Source organism: Melospiza georgiana, chromosome 7 (assembly GCF_028018845.1).
Source record: "Melospiza georgiana isolate bMelGeo1 chromosome 7, bMelGeo1.pri, whole genome shotgun sequence".
NCBI lineage: Eukaryota > Metazoa > Chordata > Aves > Passeriformes > Passerellidae > Melospiza > Melospiza georgiana.
This window is the reverse complement of record NC_080436.1, coordinates 7,782,431-7,800,609: the sequence shown is the minus strand read 5'-3', so window position 1 is coordinate 7,800,609 and position 18,179 is coordinate 7,782,431. Positions and strand designations below refer to the sequence as shown.

Sequence of the window (18,179 nt, the reverse complement as noted above, 5' to 3'; positions counted from 1 at the left end):
CTTGCTTTTCCAGGCTGTTTCACTTCAGGAGACTCCACTGCTCTTCTCTAATATTGTTCTGTTAAATCCATTTGGCAATTCCACTGGGTACATTGTGGCTGCTAACAGGAGGGCTCTGTCCAGGGCATGCTTCTCTCCAAGGCTGAGTTTGAGTGCTTTTGGTGACCTCTGTGTCAGTCCAGTGTATTTTTGCCATACTTCTTTAAAATAGAATCCTGTTCCAGGGTTACAGCGTGTTAAGCAGAACAGCTGTGATGGAGGAACTGAAATGGTCTTCCAGGCAGCAAAACTTTCAACTCATGCCCCCCTTCTTTACAGCTTTGAGGTCTGAAACCTGTGCAAACACACAGAAGCAGCTGGATTCTGGTTCATCCCAGCCAACTGCAGAAACTTCACTGCTGTTCTTACATAAGTCTCATCAAAAAAGGCTCTCTGCTAGTTCAGAGCAGTGAATGCCACCTCCCAAAGGTTGGGATTTGTCCTTTCTGTTAACACAAGGGGTTGTGTGCTGAGCCTTCTTAAGCTTGTCTGACACAGGGCTATGCCTAAAGTTTTAGTTTTAGACTGTTTTTTCAGTCTAGACCTGAAATTCCTAACGTAGTGTCATTATTTCTACTCAAAGGTGATCAATAACTTCTCAAAAACATTGACACGCTGTGTTTCAGCAGGGAAGATATAAAGTGGCAGGCAAAAACTGAGTAAAGAAAAACCACCTACTAAACACCGACTTAGTAACCAATGGGCAAAGATACTTAATCCAAAATAATTTCATATAATGTTTTATAGCCTGAAGGGGCCAGAGAGCTATAAAGGCTAATAAAAAAGCTATGTGGAGTACTTGCTGGCCTCACCGTTGAGAGTGGCTAGGGTTGAATCCTGATTTACTGTGTGCTGGATTTTATATGTGACTCCTCTGAATCTTTAATCATGTATGCAAAGTGGTAGATAAGCATCCCTTTGTACTACAAACAGTGGTGAGGAGGAGACTTGCTGCTGTGTGTCTCCTGCATTCTTGTGCTGATAAAATTAAGAGGGAGGATTCAAGGGTAGTCTTTGATTAGCCTGAAGCATCTCTGAAAAATATGTGACCCCCAGTATTTGGTGCTGCAGACACCAACTGGTGTTAGACTTCAGCTGCAAAGGCTTCACCAGGTTCTTCTGGACCTTGTTGGGCATAAAACTGCACAGTTGTGTGCTGCAGAAGCTGGCTCTGCAATTTGCAGTCTGCCTAGGCAGGATCTAAACCTGTCACCGTGGTCACTTCAACTATCCCTGACATATGGCTATCTCTGCATTGAAAGCAGAAAGGTGTTTTAGCATGACCTGCTTTTTCAGCTGAATGTTTCTGGTGGGACAGCAAAGAAAAAAGCATTCAATTGGAAAAAAGCTGATACTTAGGGAGAAGCAAATTACCCTGAGGGAGTTTGGTCAGGTCAGCTGCACAAACATCTCATGGAAGATGGGCATTAGGTCTTTATTGAGAGCAGATGGCTGGAAGCTGAGTTTGTGCCAGTTTCCTTCTTTGCAGCAGGCAGGTATGGCATGTGGGGTTTGATGCTGAGGTGAGTTGGGTGAGCTCTGCTGAAGCTGGGGTGAGGGAGCCTCGTGGTTTTTGCTGTTGTGGGATGTTCTGTGATATAGGAAAGGGGAAGTTTCATATGAAAAATGATGCCTGGAGAGCCCTGTTATTACAAGCAAAGGATGTTTACTGATTTAGAAGTCTTAGATTTCTTTGAGTAAGTAATTTTTCTGAAAATTAAGTTTCTTGAAGGATGGTGTTACTTATTTGCAGTTTAGTTCCAAAATGTGTATTTAAAAGTGTATGTTATTAAGGGCATAGATCTTAAATGAAGCACTTTGCAAGGGGTAACCATTATGACTGTTCACGAACTTAAACCATCATCTCAAGGACATAATTAGTTACTTAGAGTCTTACCTGGGATCACAGTCAAACATGTTCTTCCATGCCACCAGACCAGGCTGACAGCAATGCCTGAGGTTTTCTACAGTGTGCTGTACTTTTTTTCCTTTGGTGACTGAAAGGTTAGACAAAGTAAATAATTCTGGAAGTTTCTAAATTTTGTTCATTTATTTTTCTTTAAACGTTTAAGTGTTTTTTTGTAATGAATTTGAGGTCTTTTTCTTCTACAGTGCTCCTATGATAGTTCTAGGAAGTAGCTCCTTTCTCAAAGCTGATTATCCTCTATTTCTCCTTGTGCTTGTCTTCTTTTGGGACCTGCAGGATCTTACAATAAAATGTAATGAGGAAGAAAAGTCACTAAGCACAGAGGCATTTTCCAAGGTTTCACTGACCAACCTGCGTAGACCAGCAGTTCCAGATCTCTCCACAGACCTGGGCATGAACATCTTCAAAAAGGTGAGTGAAAGAAAACTGCACTTTAATTCACCTGTGATTCAGCACCTCAGTGTCTCCCTAAGTAGCTGCTGAAGGTCTGCTTGGACTATGTATTCATGAGGTCTGCTTGGAATGTATATTCATGTCATATGTGAGATCATCATCCCTTTTCACTAGAGTTGATTCTGCATGTTATTATATTGGTTTTTATATGCACATCCTGAGCATAATGCTGAAGTCTTTATTCGAGTAATTGTCCTGATGGAACTGCATGAGAGGAGGCTGCTCAGACAGTGCTGAATTTTAAGTGCCAGTGCTCACTGCAATGCCAGCTAATTCAGTGAGTTCTGCTTTTTTTCCCTTGCCTTAGCTCTGGGTTTCCAACCATCCATTCCATGCTCAAGGTCAAAGAATGCCATAAAATTATCCAAGGGCATCCATCCCAGCCTCAGGCAAGACTGAAATCCTTCCAATGCTCACAGGACCCCGGCATGCAATTAGACTCTGCCATGGGAAATGGCCAAGATAAAATGCTCAGAGTGGAAAGTTACACTTGGGGAAATATATCTGTGTTATCTTTTTCCCTGAAGTGGTTGTTTTCCATGCCTCAAAGCTTCTTAACTGCTCCTGTTTCTGGTCCTCTTGCTGCAGTTCAAGAGCCGCAAAGAGGACAGGGAGCGCGAGCGCAAGGGCTCGATTCCGTTCCACCACGCCGGCAAGAAGCGGCAGCGGCGGATGGGGGTGCCCTTCCTGCTCCACGAGGATCACCTGGATGTCTCCCCCACTCGCAGCACTTTCTCCTTCGGCAGCTTCTCTGGGATCGGAGAGGACCGGCGTGGCATGGAGAGGGGAGGGTGGCCCACCACCATCTTAGGTGAGGCGTCGCTGGTCTGCCCCCGGCTCCGTGTCGCTCTTGTTGTGAACGTTCAGAGATCAGCAGGGGCTGTTTCTTCATCCAGCCCTTTTGTCACCCTCTGTTCCTGGTTCTGTTTGCTTAATTAAAAAAAACCCTCTTAATTCCAAGACTGTTGTTGAGCGGAATTGAAGGCTATGAGAACCAGAGGCTCAAAGATATTTGAGCGCATGGAAGAGCGAGGAGGTATCTGTGTGAAAAGATTGGGCAGAATGTTAAAGCATAAGCGAGTACACTGCCTGTATTTTCACTAGGATAACATGGCCTGGTGAAAGGATGTGACCCAATAGTTTATTTACAGCTTCAGAGGCCTTTGAAAGTAAAAATGGACTGTGTGGATGAGTGGCAAATAACCACTGTGACTGATCATCATTAGCACTGATAACCTGAGCATAGCATTGTAACTTGTGCTAAGCATTGGCATTTTCAGTGCCTTGAAGGGAAGCAGTGAAGAAGTCTAGGAAAGGGATGAGAAAGTCTAGGAAAGGGATGAGATTGCATTCCTGAGAGTGGGAAGCTACCAGGGCATAAATGTTTGCATTACATATCTGTTGGTAACTGTGTGGTGGTGTTCACAGGGGTCCCAGGGCAAGGGAAGAGATGAGAGTGTTGACTCCATGTTCCAGAAGGCTGATTTATTATTTTATGATATATATTGTATTAAAAGAAAATTATATACTAAAACTATAGTAAAGAATAGGGAGAAAAGGATTGCATCAGAAGGCTAGCAAAGAATGGAATGATAATAAAATCTTGTGACTGCTCAGAGTCCTGACAGAGCTGGACCTGTCATTAATTAAAAACAACCACGTGAGACCAATCAAAGATGCACCTGTTGCCTTCCACAGGGGCAGATAGTTTTTGTTTTTCTTTTCCTCTGAGACTTCTCAGGAGAAAAAATCCTGACAAAATGATTTTTTCATAAAATATGTCTGTGACATAACTGCTCACAGCAGACCTTGAAGGACTTATGCTTCAGTTCACTTTTTCTCTGAAAACTTCTTTACTGGAACAATAGCTACTCTGGGAGCCTGTAGTGATCTCTGTTCCACTTGAACACCACCATTCCTGTGTGATAGCAAGCACTACACAAGCATTGCATCTTCAAATAGATCCAAAGAATTTTTATATTCCCTTCTTTAAAAGAGAGATCTTTGAAGAGCCAGCAGTATCATTATTATGACAATTATTACAACAGTATGACAATTATTAGCAGCAGTGTCATTAGTATCATTAACAATGTCATTAGTATGCTGAAAAGTTCTATTCACAGTTTTCCTGGGGTGCATATTGGATAGAATATAAATAGGGTATTTTCTCAGTGAGGTTTACACTGTCTTGATATTGCAGAGGTACAATGTTTGAACCTAAAAATTTGTTACTTCAAATTTCTAAGTTCACTAAACAGTGTTTTTTTTTTTGTATTCTTGAAGAATTTAGTTTACCTTAGCACTCCTCTAAAATAGTATATTGATTTTGGGGGAAAGAGGAGAAGAAACTAAATTCCTATACATGCCCCAAAGGGTGGAGTGCTGACCAGTCTTATTTTCTTGAAGGTGCTGTTGGTTAAGAATGCAGGTGTCTGCTAAACCAGTATGTGCTGAGGGGAAGAGCCTTGCAGAGAGTTTGGACCATTTTGTCTCCATGTCAATGAACCCACATGAGGGATCCCACCATAATCTTTGGTTCCGCTTCACAGCATGATGAAAAAAATCTTGATTTTTACAGACTCCAGTCCTTTAATTTTTAATCTCAGCTGCTATCTCCAGCCACCCCTCATGTAGCTAAACAAAATCTCCATTTCCTGTTGTCTCTCTAGGGAAGTTTACCAGGAGGGGAAGCTCTGACACAGCCACGGAGATGGAGGGGCTGAGCGCCCGGCACTCGCACTCCCACCACACGCTGGTCTCTGAACTGCCAGACCCCTCCAACAGCCATGGGGACAACACAGTCAAGGAAGGTAAATTTAACACATCAGGACAGGTGCTTCACTGAAATATCAACCCCAAAAAGTGAAAGGAAGAATTACTCTTTCTAATGTGTGCGACTAACTGATTTTTCCTTTTTTGTTTCTGTATCTCTTGACGGGTTTTATGTACTATGAAGAAAAAGGTTTCAAACAGTTCATGTTTATCTGGAACGCTTTTTAAAACAATTGGTGGCCATCAGCAGGGAGAAGGCATGGTTGGAGGTTTTCTTGCCTTATCACAACACAACACAAAAGTGTGAACAGAAGCTTGGTATTGCTATCTTTAATGGCAACTGCACAACCTGTCAGGAAATGTGATTGCCACTCTGGCAAGTTGCTATGTACAAAATAGCACCAGTCCATCACTGAGTCACTGTTTATTAAATGTACTAGATGTCATTAGTTCATTAATTAGAATATATTTATATTCAATAGCCATAGGAAGAGATTCTTTGTTATTCTCTAACCCTTTTACTGTCCTATCTGGCAGATGGTGGTCTAAACAACCCTATGGGTGTCTTTCTGCACTAGAGGGTATATAAACCTACTTACAAAGCACTAGGTGTGGGAAATTATGAGCACTGGGACCTAGAAATCAGCATGAGTTTTAAAAATATGAGACATCCTTGATTAAAAGTTGCTCTTGAAGCCAGCTTGCTAACCTGAGCAGTTCAAAGTTCCTGTCTCTGAACACTGTGAGCTCAAGACTGCAGTGCCTTTCTCATCAGACAGCTATTCATTGTGGAGATGGTTTAGACTGTCACAGGTATTGTTATTTTCAACTGGTGTGATGAAATTTTCCAGATTGATGTGACTTGGAAAGCTGTTTCAAATTTGTGCTATGGTGCTGCTACCTTGACCCCTGCTGCCTTTCAGCTGCAGAGTTCTTTCTCTTTGCCTTGCAGGGGCAAACTGCTGCTTTTGAGATGAGGCACTGGATTAATGCAGAGAGAAAAATCCTTTTGGATTAGATTTAGAATGTCTGAGTTGCCTGATCTACCTGACTGCCCATTTAACATGAGCTTGAGCTGCCAGAGAACTGAACTGCTGGAACAAGCTTGGGGTTGTTCTAATTTACACTGTGTTAAAAGAAGAAATGAGTATACCTTTGGTCACTGTGCATGTGATAGGAATTAGGAGTTTGTGATTTCTTTTGGCATTACAAACCACTTTAGGAGCCGCTCCCTTTAGGCAAGCTCAGCCTCAATTTTCTGTTGTGTAGCTGTAGAGATGGAAATTTATTTACAGGTCGCTGTTTTCCTCCCTGCAGTGCGGTCCCAGATCTCCACCATCACCGTGGCCACCTTCAACACCACCCTGGCCTCGTTCAACGTGGGCTATGCCGATTTCTTCAGCGAGCACATGAGGAAGCTCTGCAACCAGGTGCCCATCCCCGAGATGCCCCACGAGCCACTGGCATGTGCCAACCTGCCACGGAGCCTGACAGACTCCTGCATCAATTACAGCTGCTTGGAGGATACGGATCACATTGATGGAACCAACAGCTTTGTCCACAAGAATGGCATGCTGGATCTCTCGGTAATTGGCAAGGAATGAGGAAAGCCAGGTCCCTCTTCTGTCAATGTAGCTGTTCCATTGAGATCAGGGGTTTGATGGGCTTTTCCTTCACATCTTTATATGACTTCTCTCAGCAGTACATAAAGGTCAGTCAGATACATTTGTGCATACCCTAAAAGTCTCCTCTGAGAAACTGCAACTCCTGTTACTCCTTGCAAGGAGCGCATGTGCATGTGGAATGCACACATCAGATCTTGAGTGGCTGTGTTCCTGGGGCATGCACCAAATTCCCTATAAAATAGTATAAGACTGAGTAGCACCTTTCTTCTAGCACCTTCAACCTCACTTTTTCTGCTCTCCCCTCAATGACTTGCCAGCTCTTGATGCACTGAAGCAGTGTTCTCAGGCTCACAGATGTCATCTCATGGTTTCCTTTTCAGCCTGACTGTGCCCAGCCTGTGGTTTATTGTCTGACATCTAGGTTGCAGGCTTTTGGTATTTAAGGTTGTGTATTATTTGTTCAGTTTGTATTGTGCCCGCTCTAATGACTCTCTGGAATCTAGAATCTTTAAATATTACTAGGAGAGGGAATAATTCTGGCTTTAAATAGGATGTTTGAATTCCTCAGGTGGTGCTGAAGGCTGTTTACTTGGTTCTGAACCACGACATCAGTTCGCGGATTTGTGACGTGGCACTGAACATTGTGGAGTGCTTGCTGCAGCTCGGTGTGGTGCCCTGTGTGGAGAAAGTGCGCAGGAAGAGTGAGAACAAAGAAAACGAGGCCCCTGAAAAGAGACCAAGTGAAGGCTCCTTCCAGCTTAAAGGGGCTGCTTGTGGTTCAGCCTGTGGGTTTGGGCCACCTCCAATTAGTGGAGCTGGAGATGGGGAAGAAGAAGGAGGTGGTGGAGGAGGTGGCGGAGGTGATGGAGGTGGTGGAGGAGGAGGAGGGCCGTATGAGAAGAATGACAAGAAACAAGAAAAGGTATGTCTTGCTTCTCTCTTTGTGCAATTCCAAATGTACTTTAATATCTGTTAAGACTGAGTATGCATGTGTATGCAGCTGCCCTTCTGTCTTGTTGTGGTGCTCACTTGGGGTTCTGCTGAGGAAACGTGATTAGCAATTCAAGCACTGTAACTACTGCAGAGAAGCAGCTGCCAAAAATGAAGTTTGTGAGCCTGGCACGGACATTTTCAATATCTTCACAAAGTGTTTGCAACCCTCAATGACAATTTTTTTTTCAGGTTTATTATTCATAGCTTGTAAAGGAAAAATGGAACCCAGTATGTGAGCACGGTTTCTTTTTTATTTGATTACTAGAAGTCTTAAATTTTTCAGTATTGCTATGAGAATTGGACAAGAGATGCTATATTGCTGACCTCTGAAGCTGCAACTTATAAGAGCATAATATCTAAGACATTTTAAAAAGAAACTTAGTTTTCTACTCAGCCAAGCCAGTTCTGTTTTTCAGGGATAATTTTTTGAAGTAAGTTCTGAATGGTATGCATAGCAGCATGTAGGGACTTCACATTTATAGCATACTTTTTGCTATAAATGCTTCACATTTATAGCATACTTTTTGGGAGCTGAAAAGGAGGGGGCTGGTCTCTAAACTTGAAAAATAATTGGAGTAAACACTTCAAGAATAACAACTCAGTGATGGAGTGTCTGAGATAAGAAATGGAAAGCAGTTTGTCAAAAGTAAAATGCCAACAGAATGCCAGTGGTTGTGCCAGGGTTACCCACTATCCTTTCCTCTGTGACCCTCAGGATGAAGGCCCATCTATCAGCACCCATAGGCTGGCACTCACAATGCTGATCAAAATTGTGAAGTCCTTGGGCTGTGCCTATGGTTGTGGAGAAGGACACCGAGGGCTCTCTGGAGACCGCCTGAGACTCCAGGTATTTCGGGAGAATGTAAGAGAATTAAAGCTCATTAAAGTGTCCCCCCTTGTACTGCTGAGATGGCTGCCTGCCCCCTCTGTAGCTTTCCCTGTATTGACAGTAAATGTGTTGCTTTTTGCCCCGGCTCACAGACTGTGTTGCAGCCCAGCCGTAGCAGATTTTCAGCTGTAGCGTTGCCTTCCAGTCCCTGGGGCTTTCTAAGGGCACACCTGGGGACCAGGGTGCTTCTGGCCACCCCAGCAGATGGGTTGGGACAATACATGGGAGCAAATTCCATGTGTGAGCTGGTGTTAGTAATTTTTCACAGGATAGTACCCCAAAAGTGTATGCTACTTACAAGAGGTGCAGCTGTCTTGGGTTGCCTATGTAAATCCAAAAGTCTGAGGTGTAAGTATGTAAGTATGTCCACCTTTGCTAGTGGTGATTATGACTGCTGGGCTGCTCCATCAGCTCCTGATGGTTGGAGTGCACTGTATTTGCACTGTACTTGTTCTGTTGTTCTGCAAGGAAGCAAAAGACTCACTTGGGCCCTTTTTGAAGAATTTTGTGGGTCATAACTGTAGGTTCCTAACAATTTTGGTCCTGCCCCAGTCAAGACATTGGAAAGTGCCCAGAAATCAGATTTAATCCAGAAGAATTTGTCTCCTTGAGATCAGTCCAACTCCCTGTTAAATGGGAGCCTTTCAAAGGCCTTCTCAGTGCGTGCCTCTTCCTCACCTTGTGTGCTTGCAGAAGGGAGCCTTTTCCACGACTATAGTGAGAGTTTACTTATCCCATGGGATGTGTGTGAACCACATTCTTCTCCATGGCTTTGGTTAGCTTGAGCTGTGGCAACAGAGCTGTAATTAGATTCTGGGCTCTGAGGCTGATTTCTCAGAGATGGATTGGCTGCTCTGTGTCCTTGCAGTGTTCTTGTGTTAGCTAGATTTCCAGGTGCTGCAGGAGTGGGCACAATTGGACAAGATGGATGAGAGAGTCCCAGTGGTAGCAGTAGAAAGGCTCTGCACAGAGCACTGGTTGAACAGGTTCCATATTCATCACCATGTCAGAAAGCAGAAAGAGTTTTCCTTTGGAGCTGAGCCAGCAAAGCATTTAGACCTATGCATAACATCAAGTATAAATAAATAAGTCTCTTGGAACCAAGATTCTTATCAGGCCCATAGAATTGAGGAAAACATTTCTCTACATGTGTAAGTCTGCTGCATTTTCTGTGTGTTTGTCTGGCCAAACTGCTTTGCATGCAGCGTTTGTGTTGACTGTGTGGACAATCATGTCTGAGTTTACTGGAAAGTTAAGCACCCTATTGTAGATAACAGGAGAGTTCATGTTTCCTGTAGAGATGATATTTTAGATTCTTTTAACTCCAGGCTTCCTGGGGTCCCAGTAGAATGGCTAGTTTTGTGATAAGAAGTTGACAATTAATAGTTTTTAAGTAAAAAGTTAGTGTTTTGTATGATGTAAATTGGATATAGGGGCATTCAATAGGTTGGGTCTGATCTGGAGGGTGAAAATCAGATGCCTGAGGCTAAGAACCTGTTCCACCAAGGCACTGAGCATTGACAGAGGTGGTGCATTCCCAGTTCATTTACATCCAGTGAGACTTTGCTTTGGGGTTGGGCACAGGAAGAGAGGACAGGAGATAGAGCTGGTAGTGGCTTTATCACCACCTCAAACAGTGGCACCCATACTGGTGCACTCTCTTTGGTGCCGAATTTCTTGGTGGCTCCAGAGGTGAACCTGTCCTGTTATGGGACCATTGACAGACAGCTAAGTGCAAAGTCACCTTGTTCTTGTTAGCAAAACTCGAGCTTGTACTTTGATGTGATATGATTTGATGGGCACTGTTGCAGGCCCAGAACTGCCTGACCAAGCTGTACAAACTGGACAAGATGCAATTCCGGCAGACCGTGAGAGATTACGTGAACAAGGATTCTCTCAATAACGTGGTGGATTTCCTGCATGCTTTACTGGGATTCTGCATGGAGCCAGTCACTGACAGTGAGTACTCCTGGCATCAGTCACTCGTGTGTGTCTTAAACTGTGCCATCACACTTGTGTGTCTTAAACCGTGCCATCAGAAAGAAGCCCCATTCCTGTCCTTCACAAACTACAAAATGTGATTTGCTGTTCTCAGAATGTATAAACTGAATCCTTAGGCAGTGGAGGCCAAGGGAGCTGGACCTCTTTGGATCTGACCACCTTGCCTCTAGATCTTATGGCACACAATGCACCTGACATTGAAGGGCTCCCTTTGATTCATCTTACCTCTTGTTCATGGCTTTTCACAGAAGAGACTTTCATTGAACCATGCCTGGGGCAGGAAGTTTTCTGCTTCATGACATGACAAGGCACCAGGGGGAATGGCCAGTTTAATACACAGTTTTTTCTGAATAAGGAAGTATAATGGAGCTTTAAAACCCTCTGGGTGCCTCAGAGCTTAGAAGGCAGCACAGTAAGCAGCAAGAGCTGCTTGAATGAATGAGAATATGGACACACAGATGCATATGCCTGCAGTTACAAATGCATGTGTGTACATAGGGGGGGTTTGAGGATTTTTTTAAAATCCTTTTTGTTGTATTAGAACAATCAAGTATTTATGCTTGGTCACTGCATGAAGCAACATTTAAGAGTGGCTGTTTAACAGAGTAGGAATAGCTCCTCTGAAACACTCAGAGTCTGACTAATTTATTAGCCTGTCTTTGATGCCAAGAATTTCAGGGAAAGCATCAAAGAACTTTATATAGCCAGCTTTCATGAGGAAGATTCCCATATGACATTTCCCTAAGTATTCATCAATTATTGACTGGCTTATTCTTTGAAACATGACAGCCTATGCAGCTCTTGAGAGTCTTTTCTCTCATCTCAGGAAACTGGGAAGTTTTTTGTAATTCATGTAAATGCGTAATTATTTTTTGAGGGTTTCTGAAAGTTTGGTGTTCTTGTGCACCTTCCAAGAAAAGCATTCCTATAGTTCAGAAGATTTTTGTTTCATGGGTGTTGTCACTTTGCTGCTTAATCAAACACCTCTTATCCCTTAGAATGGTAACTAGAAAAAACTGGAGTTATTCAAATTTGAAGCCTTATTCTGCACTTCTCTAAATGAGAGATGCCAATGGAACAAAGCTAGAAGTGTCCTCATATTTTCAATCCTTTTTCATAATGCATCTATATCTAGGAAATACTTCCATATTTATCATTCATTTTACCCTTTGTTTCTGCTATATTTTTTATAGAGTGGGGCTGAGAGAACTGAGCATAGGATATTAGACAGGAAGTTGTCTCATATATCATAATCATAATTCCTTTATGTGTGTCTTTAAGCCCTCCCTTTATAACTGTTCCCAACAAGATGGCTTGTTTGTACTTGAATTTTACAGATAAGGCTGGATTTGGGAATAACTTCACCACGGTGGACAACAAGTCTACAGCCCAGAGTGTGGAAGGTATTATTGTGAGTGCCATGTTCAAGTCATTGATCACTCGCTGTGCATCCACCACACACGAGCTCCATAGCCCAGAAAACCTGGTAAGCACTTGATACCAAGGTAACAAAGTGATTGTCTCCCTGTACTGGGCACTAGTGAAGCTGCATCTCAGAATCTGGGGACACCCTGAAGTTTTCTCCCTAAAAAATGGAAATGGGGCTGGGAAAGAGTCTGGAGCACATGTCTTATGAGGAACAGCTGAGGGAAACAGAGTTGCTTAGCCTGGAGAAAAGGAGGCTCAGGAGAGACCTCCTTGCTCTCTACAGCTTCCTGACACAGATTGTCTCAAAGTGTGGGTCGGTCTCTTGCCCCAGGTAGAAGTGACAGGACAAAAGGAAATGGTCTCAAGATGTATCGGACGAGGTTTACATTAGATATTAGGAAAAAATATCTTCACTGAAAATGGGAGGTCAGGTATTGGAACAGGCTGCTCAGGGATGTGGTGAAACTGATGCCCTGTGAAGGCTGACTTAGAACAGAGGCTAGATAGAGTTAAAGAATAAAGTAGGGATTTATTAAAAGGCCTCAGTGGATGCACCTTGGGCAGCACAAGAGCCCAGCCAGGGCTGCACCCAAGATGAACCAAAATGGTCACAACATGGACAACTGGTCACGGGGTCTGTCACTTTTATAAGTTCTGGTCCATTTGCATATTGGAGTTAATTGTCCAGTTACAGCTTTAGGTTATGAAATCCCATCCTTCTTGTTTTTCTCTCTTCAGTCTCCATTGTTTGTGCTCTTGGGCCTGAAATTTGGATCATTTGTCCTTGGTTCCCAACTAGAGAAGGAATTGTTTTGTCTCCCTGCTCTGTGAAGAGAGATTACCATCCCCTCATATGAAAAATATAAAAGCTCCAACCAGAAGGGATCAAAATAGGATTGTGATCAAAATCACTATGCCTGAAGGGATTTAAAAGATATGAATGTGAATGTGGAAGCAGGGACATGGTTTTTTGGTGGACCTGACAGTGCTGTGTTAATGGTTGGATTCAAGGATCTCAGCAGTCATTTCCAACTTCAGTTACTCTGTGATTCTAAGACCACAGCTGCAATGAATCACCTTTCAGCAAAGTCAAAGGCAGTTCACTTGGTTAACCATGTGGCCCTCTGGTGCTAGACTCTGTGAATTACTGAACAGCATCTTGGTAGATCTTCCCAAGTTTTAGGCAAACATTCAATTTACTGAACACATGGAGGAAAGGAAGGTGTTCCTTTGTACTATGCATGTGCTGTCTTCCCAGAGCAGTCAGTAGACTGAGTGACATAAATGTTCTTCTCCCAAATTGGTGTACCCTAGCAGCTTGTCTCAGGCCATCTGCTTTATTGTCAGAAATTAGGATTTTTCGTGGAAGCAAACAAGAAATATTCTTGTATTCCATCGTTACAGCAGAGCTGTAGAGACACTGAAGTCCAGCTAAAGGGGCAGTAATGCTCTGTGAGGAGAAGTAAAACCACATAAATGCCTTGAAGGAAAACCACGTTAATACTTAAATCAGCAGTGTAGTCTACCTATGTCCAAATCCTCTAGTTCTTATGGATATTCCTCCTTTGGAATGTTTATTGTAAGAGATTATTTGGTGGCGTACAGAAAAACATGCCCCATTATTGGACCTAGATTAGGAGCACTAAGGGTAAATTTTTCTTATAAATTGTGTTTCTTTCTGGAGCTTTTTTAGTGTTTTAGTGTGAAGCTTATCCCTAAGGGTAACACTGTTAATTGTGACTGTATGGAGAATACAGCATGTAGAGCATGTGTGCAGATTTGTTGTTGCTTTGTCATTGTTTAAAGTTAATCTTGTCATCAATATCCTGCTTAAAAAAAAAAAAAACCTTAATCAGGATACAGGTGAAATTATAAATTTGTTGAGGGTTTTTTGTTTGTTTGTTTTTGTTTTCATTTGTTCCTTGCTGAGAATTTTCAGAATAATCCAAGGTCTTTCAGGAAAGCTCACAGATCAAAATTCAAGCCCTCTAAAACTGTTCCCTCCATCCCCTTGCCCCCTCAGGTATAGAGGTGATTTGCACATCACAGATGTGTATGGATGTTCAGAACTATAAAGGGCTTTGAGTGTAGGAGGGAGGTTGGGGAATGAGTGAGTCATTCCTCTCTCTTCATATCATGTGAAGCTCTAAAATAACAAAAAAAAAAAAAATCCCAATATATCCCTGGTTCTGAAAAAAACATGCAGTTGTTTGCACTCAACGTCCTCTCACATACACCTGAGGTATTTTGTTTCTTTTAAGTTTGTGGTCTAGATGAATGGTATAAAGCAAACTTTAAGTTTGTAGCTCCCTCATTTCACAGGTTTTCTTTTAGCCTCTGATACCTCTCCATCTACAATATCCCAATGCAGATCATGTTGTTCTGCACTATGAGTTTCCAGCCAAAAAGCACAAACCATACACCTGAAGAGTAGATCACACAAGAGCCAGAGGAGAAGTTATGGCCTGGTGAAGTACCTCAGAAAGTACTGACTCTCACTCTTCTTTAGAAACTGCAGACTGAATTTGTTTTTGGGTTTTTTTTTTCCACGGTGTCTTGCTGCTCAGGGCCTGTACTGTGATATCCGACAGCTGGTGCAGTTTATCAAGGAGGCCCATGGGAATGTATTCAGGAGAGTGGCACTCAGTGCCCTCTTGGACAGTGCTGAAAAGTTAATACCAGGAAAAAAGACAGAGGAAACAGAGCAAGAGCCAAAACCTTCTGGGAGCAAAAGGTGAGTGTCAGGAGGGAGAAGGTAAATGACTGACTTGCATATGACTCTATGGCTGTCTGTGCCAAACACAAATATAGGAAGTCCCAGAGGATTGTTTTATATTTAGAGCTTGTCAGTTCTTGATGTACAGACTTTTGCTGTGGCAGCAGCCTCCTTTAAAATTTAACGATCTGAGACTGCAACAAATTTGCAGAGAAAATCAGTGGCAGTCTCATATGAGAGGCATAAGAGAACAGGAAACACTGGGACAAGGAGAGGTTAAGAGAACTAAGAAGCACAGTGTCACTCCCAAAACACTCAGTGCATGTACTTTTTAATATGCATCCACATCCTTTGGGATGTGTACCTGTTTTTCTGACAGGCAAACCCTGGTATGCAAAACAAGTCCCAGAAGAAACCTAATACTGACATGCTTCTTTATCAAAAAGAAATTTCCCCTGGTGCTTTGAGGAATTTGTCATATTAAAATGTTGAGAAGAAGGATTAAGAGAGTTGAAAAAGTCCTGAAAACCTTGGCTTTGCTGCTAGGAGCTGATGCCTTTTTTTGGGAATAATATGTGAGTTGCTAAGGAGAGAGTGCCTCTCTAAAGCTACTTTGCAGGTTTCCATGTGCAGTTCTGTGTGATGACCACGAGATGGGCCATCCATTTGCTTTGGCTGATGATTTATCTTATGTAGATCTTATCTTTATCTTACCTTGTGTAGGTCTGAGGCAGGAAGTGTCGTCATTGACAAAGGGCAGGCCTCAGCTGCCCCTGATGAGTGCCGGAGTTACGTTTCAAGCCGCCCCATGCAGACTCCAGAGCAGTAAGTAAATATATAAATATTGAATTGTTCAATGTGTTCATGCCAGCAGCTCCCTCCTGGGGTTGGTGCAAAGGGGCAGGAGAGCAGACTCACCTGCTTGGATGGTACAGCAAACTGTTGAGTGTCTACACAGGAGCTTCTGCAACCAACTGGGTAATGCCTATTTTCAGTGCTGCCAACTGCACCCATCCTGATTTTGGTAGGGAAACAGCAGAGGTTTGCAAATGACAATGCAGGAGATTTGTCAATACTGTGTACCCTGCTACCAGAACATGTTAATTCCTCAGAGATTTAACCACTACTGTTCTCAAAGATTTGTTTGTACACCTGGGTGAGGATTTTATTATTTTTCAGCTTCCATGTTGTTGCTCAGAGGCATTAATACTTCAGTGAGAGCCTGTCCATTCCTGACCTGCCTTGGGCTCTGAAGATTGCTGTAGTTCCCTTTTCAGCACAGGGAATCAACCTGCTGTTGGCATCGTACATCTGAAATCCATGTCCAAAGAATTCTGCCATTTACTATTGAATTAAACTTAGGCAATACTCTTGAGAATTTTAGAAAATTATGCAAGTGGCCAGTGATCCCTAAGTAATTTTTGGGCAAGTCATTTAACTCCTCTGAATACATGTCTGTCTTGTTAAAGAGCTTTGAGATGCACTGCATGAAGACATTGCTTGCACAAGGGCCCAGAGCTCTACATCACATCCTGCCGTAATTGAGCCTGCAAAGTCTCACTATTGCTGAGACAGCAGGGATAACACAAAGCCTTTTACTGCTCTGCAGGATTGTAGCAAGTTGTTCCTCTCTGAGCCCTGCCATAGCTGTGGGACATCTCAAGAATATAGTAAAAAATGTTGTCCCAATTCCAGTTCTAAATGAGCTGTCATCATGTCCTAAAGCTTTCGGGTGCAAATGCTTGTAGAAATTACTAATGTGGTCTTAGAAGTGTAGTTCATTGTGACATAAAGAAGGTGGTTTACTTTCATGTGTAGAAACTAAAAATTGGAATGACCTGTTCAATGCATGTTGTGAATGGAGAGGAGAGCTTAAACAAGTCCTTCCTTTGACTCAGATTTCTGGCAGTAACTCTTTTTAGGGGCAGCCTGCACCACAGATTGCTCTCACTCCTCGTGTTCTTAGTAACAACCAATTAGGTCTACTACAAAATGAATTATTTATTTAATGGACACAAATTTAACTGTCATAAGATTTTGACTGATTACTTACTACACAGGATAAACAAAAGAAACACTACTAATAGAGGAACATTTTGGTGCACTGTAGTAATAAGGTACCTATATGACAGCTAGAGAAGAAATACTTTAGATTAGGATTCAATGTATCTTACTATCTGTTTCTGGTGGGGCATACATAAAAAATCTTTTGCTCTCAATTTCTGGGGAAGTAACCACCAGGATGCATCCAAGCCTGGGGAAGGAGCCCTACAGGTTTCCAGGGAGTGTGTAGGAGACTTGTGCCTCCATGAAACTTTGTGTAGCTTTTATAGTTGTAAAGTGTCTCTCAGTTAAGGATTGCTCACTTATCTCTTTACACCTTGCTCTGAAGGTCAGGGATGTACACTGTCTGATAATAACCAGAGAGAACTCTCTTTTGGGCATGTGTCTGGCCTGGGTTATCTCACCCATGTGCACCACGTGTCTGATGTACAGAGCAGATAAACTGTCTATGCTAGAGGGGGATGATGTTCTGCCACAGTGCCTAAGGGCAGAAAAGATGGATATTTTGTGTCTTGAACAACACTGAGTGTGTTGTTATGTCCCACTAAGAGCAGTGTATTTGGAATTCAAAATGAAACAACTTCAAGCAATAGAGAGATTAGGAGTGTGCTGCAGAAAGGAGATTCTGTTTCCCTGAGCATCCAAGCTTCACTGAAATGCAGTTGATGCTTTGCATCCCTTCTGTTCCAGTGATGAGCAGATCCAAGGGGCCAATCTGGGTCGCAAGGACTTCTGGAGGAAGATGTTTAAGTCACAAAGTGCAGCCAGTGACACCAGCAGTCAGTCTGAGCAGGACACGTCCGAGTGCACCACGGCTCACTCTGGAACCACCACAGACAGGCGCTCCCGCTCTCGCTCTCGACGCATCTCCCTCCGAAAGAAACTCAAGCTCCCCATAGGTAAATGTATGTCTCTTTCTATTCTATATACCTATTGCATGTGCAGAGAAACACAGCTAGACATAGCTGGTTTAAGAAATCCTGCAGCACAGTTCCTTATTGTCTGTATATTCTCCCAAAAGAAGCTGTGATTTGCTGCTCGCTCCATTTTGCAGATGTGGAAGTGAGGCAAAGGGAAATGTAAGCAATTTGCCAAAGAGATCAGGGGATATTTTTGTCAAAATAGATTAGTGAAATTTTTCCTCTAATGTAGTAGGCTAGTACTGTAATCCCACAGGCACTGTTCCTGTCTGTGGAAGAGAAATATTCCAAATTAACATTTGTTTGACAGAGAATATTCTGTTACAATTCCCAGGACCTGGCCTTGCATGGT

The 18,179-nt window shown here is 42.8% G+C and overlaps 1 protein-coding gene across 11 annotated transcripts in view; it reads left to right on the top strand.

The window, feature by feature from the left end:
* Positions 1–18,179, top strand: part of UNC80 (unc-80 homolog, NALCN channel complex subunit) — a 122,877-nt gene that overhangs the window by 19,431 nt on the left and 85,267 nt on the right. For 5 of the 11 annotated variants that reach the window (XM_058027905.1, XM_058027901.1, XM_058027904.1 and 2 more), the window contains exons 9-19: positions 2,243–2,377; positions 3,008–3,230; positions 5,089–5,229; positions 6,509–6,777; positions 7,385–7,738; positions 8,525–8,671; positions 10,510–10,657; positions 12,037–12,185; positions 14,695–14,861; positions 15,567–15,668; positions 17,598–17,812. In XM_058027905.1, the coding sequence (XP_057883888.1) occupies positions 2,243–2,377; positions 3,008–3,230; positions 5,089–5,229; positions 6,509–6,777; positions 7,385–7,738; positions 8,525–8,671; positions 10,510–10,657; positions 12,037–12,185; positions 14,695–14,861; positions 15,567–15,668; positions 17,598–17,812 (2,050 nt within the window). Of the gene's footprint in view, positions 1–2,242; positions 2,378–3,007; positions 3,231–5,088; positions 5,230–6,508; positions 6,778–7,384; positions 7,739–8,524; positions 8,672–10,509; positions 10,658–12,036; positions 12,186–14,694; positions 14,862–15,566; positions 15,669–17,597; positions 17,813–18,179 lie in introns of those variants that run through there. The other 6 variants (XM_058027903.1, XM_058027902.1, XM_058027898.1 and 3 more) reach the window with 3 other exon arrangements.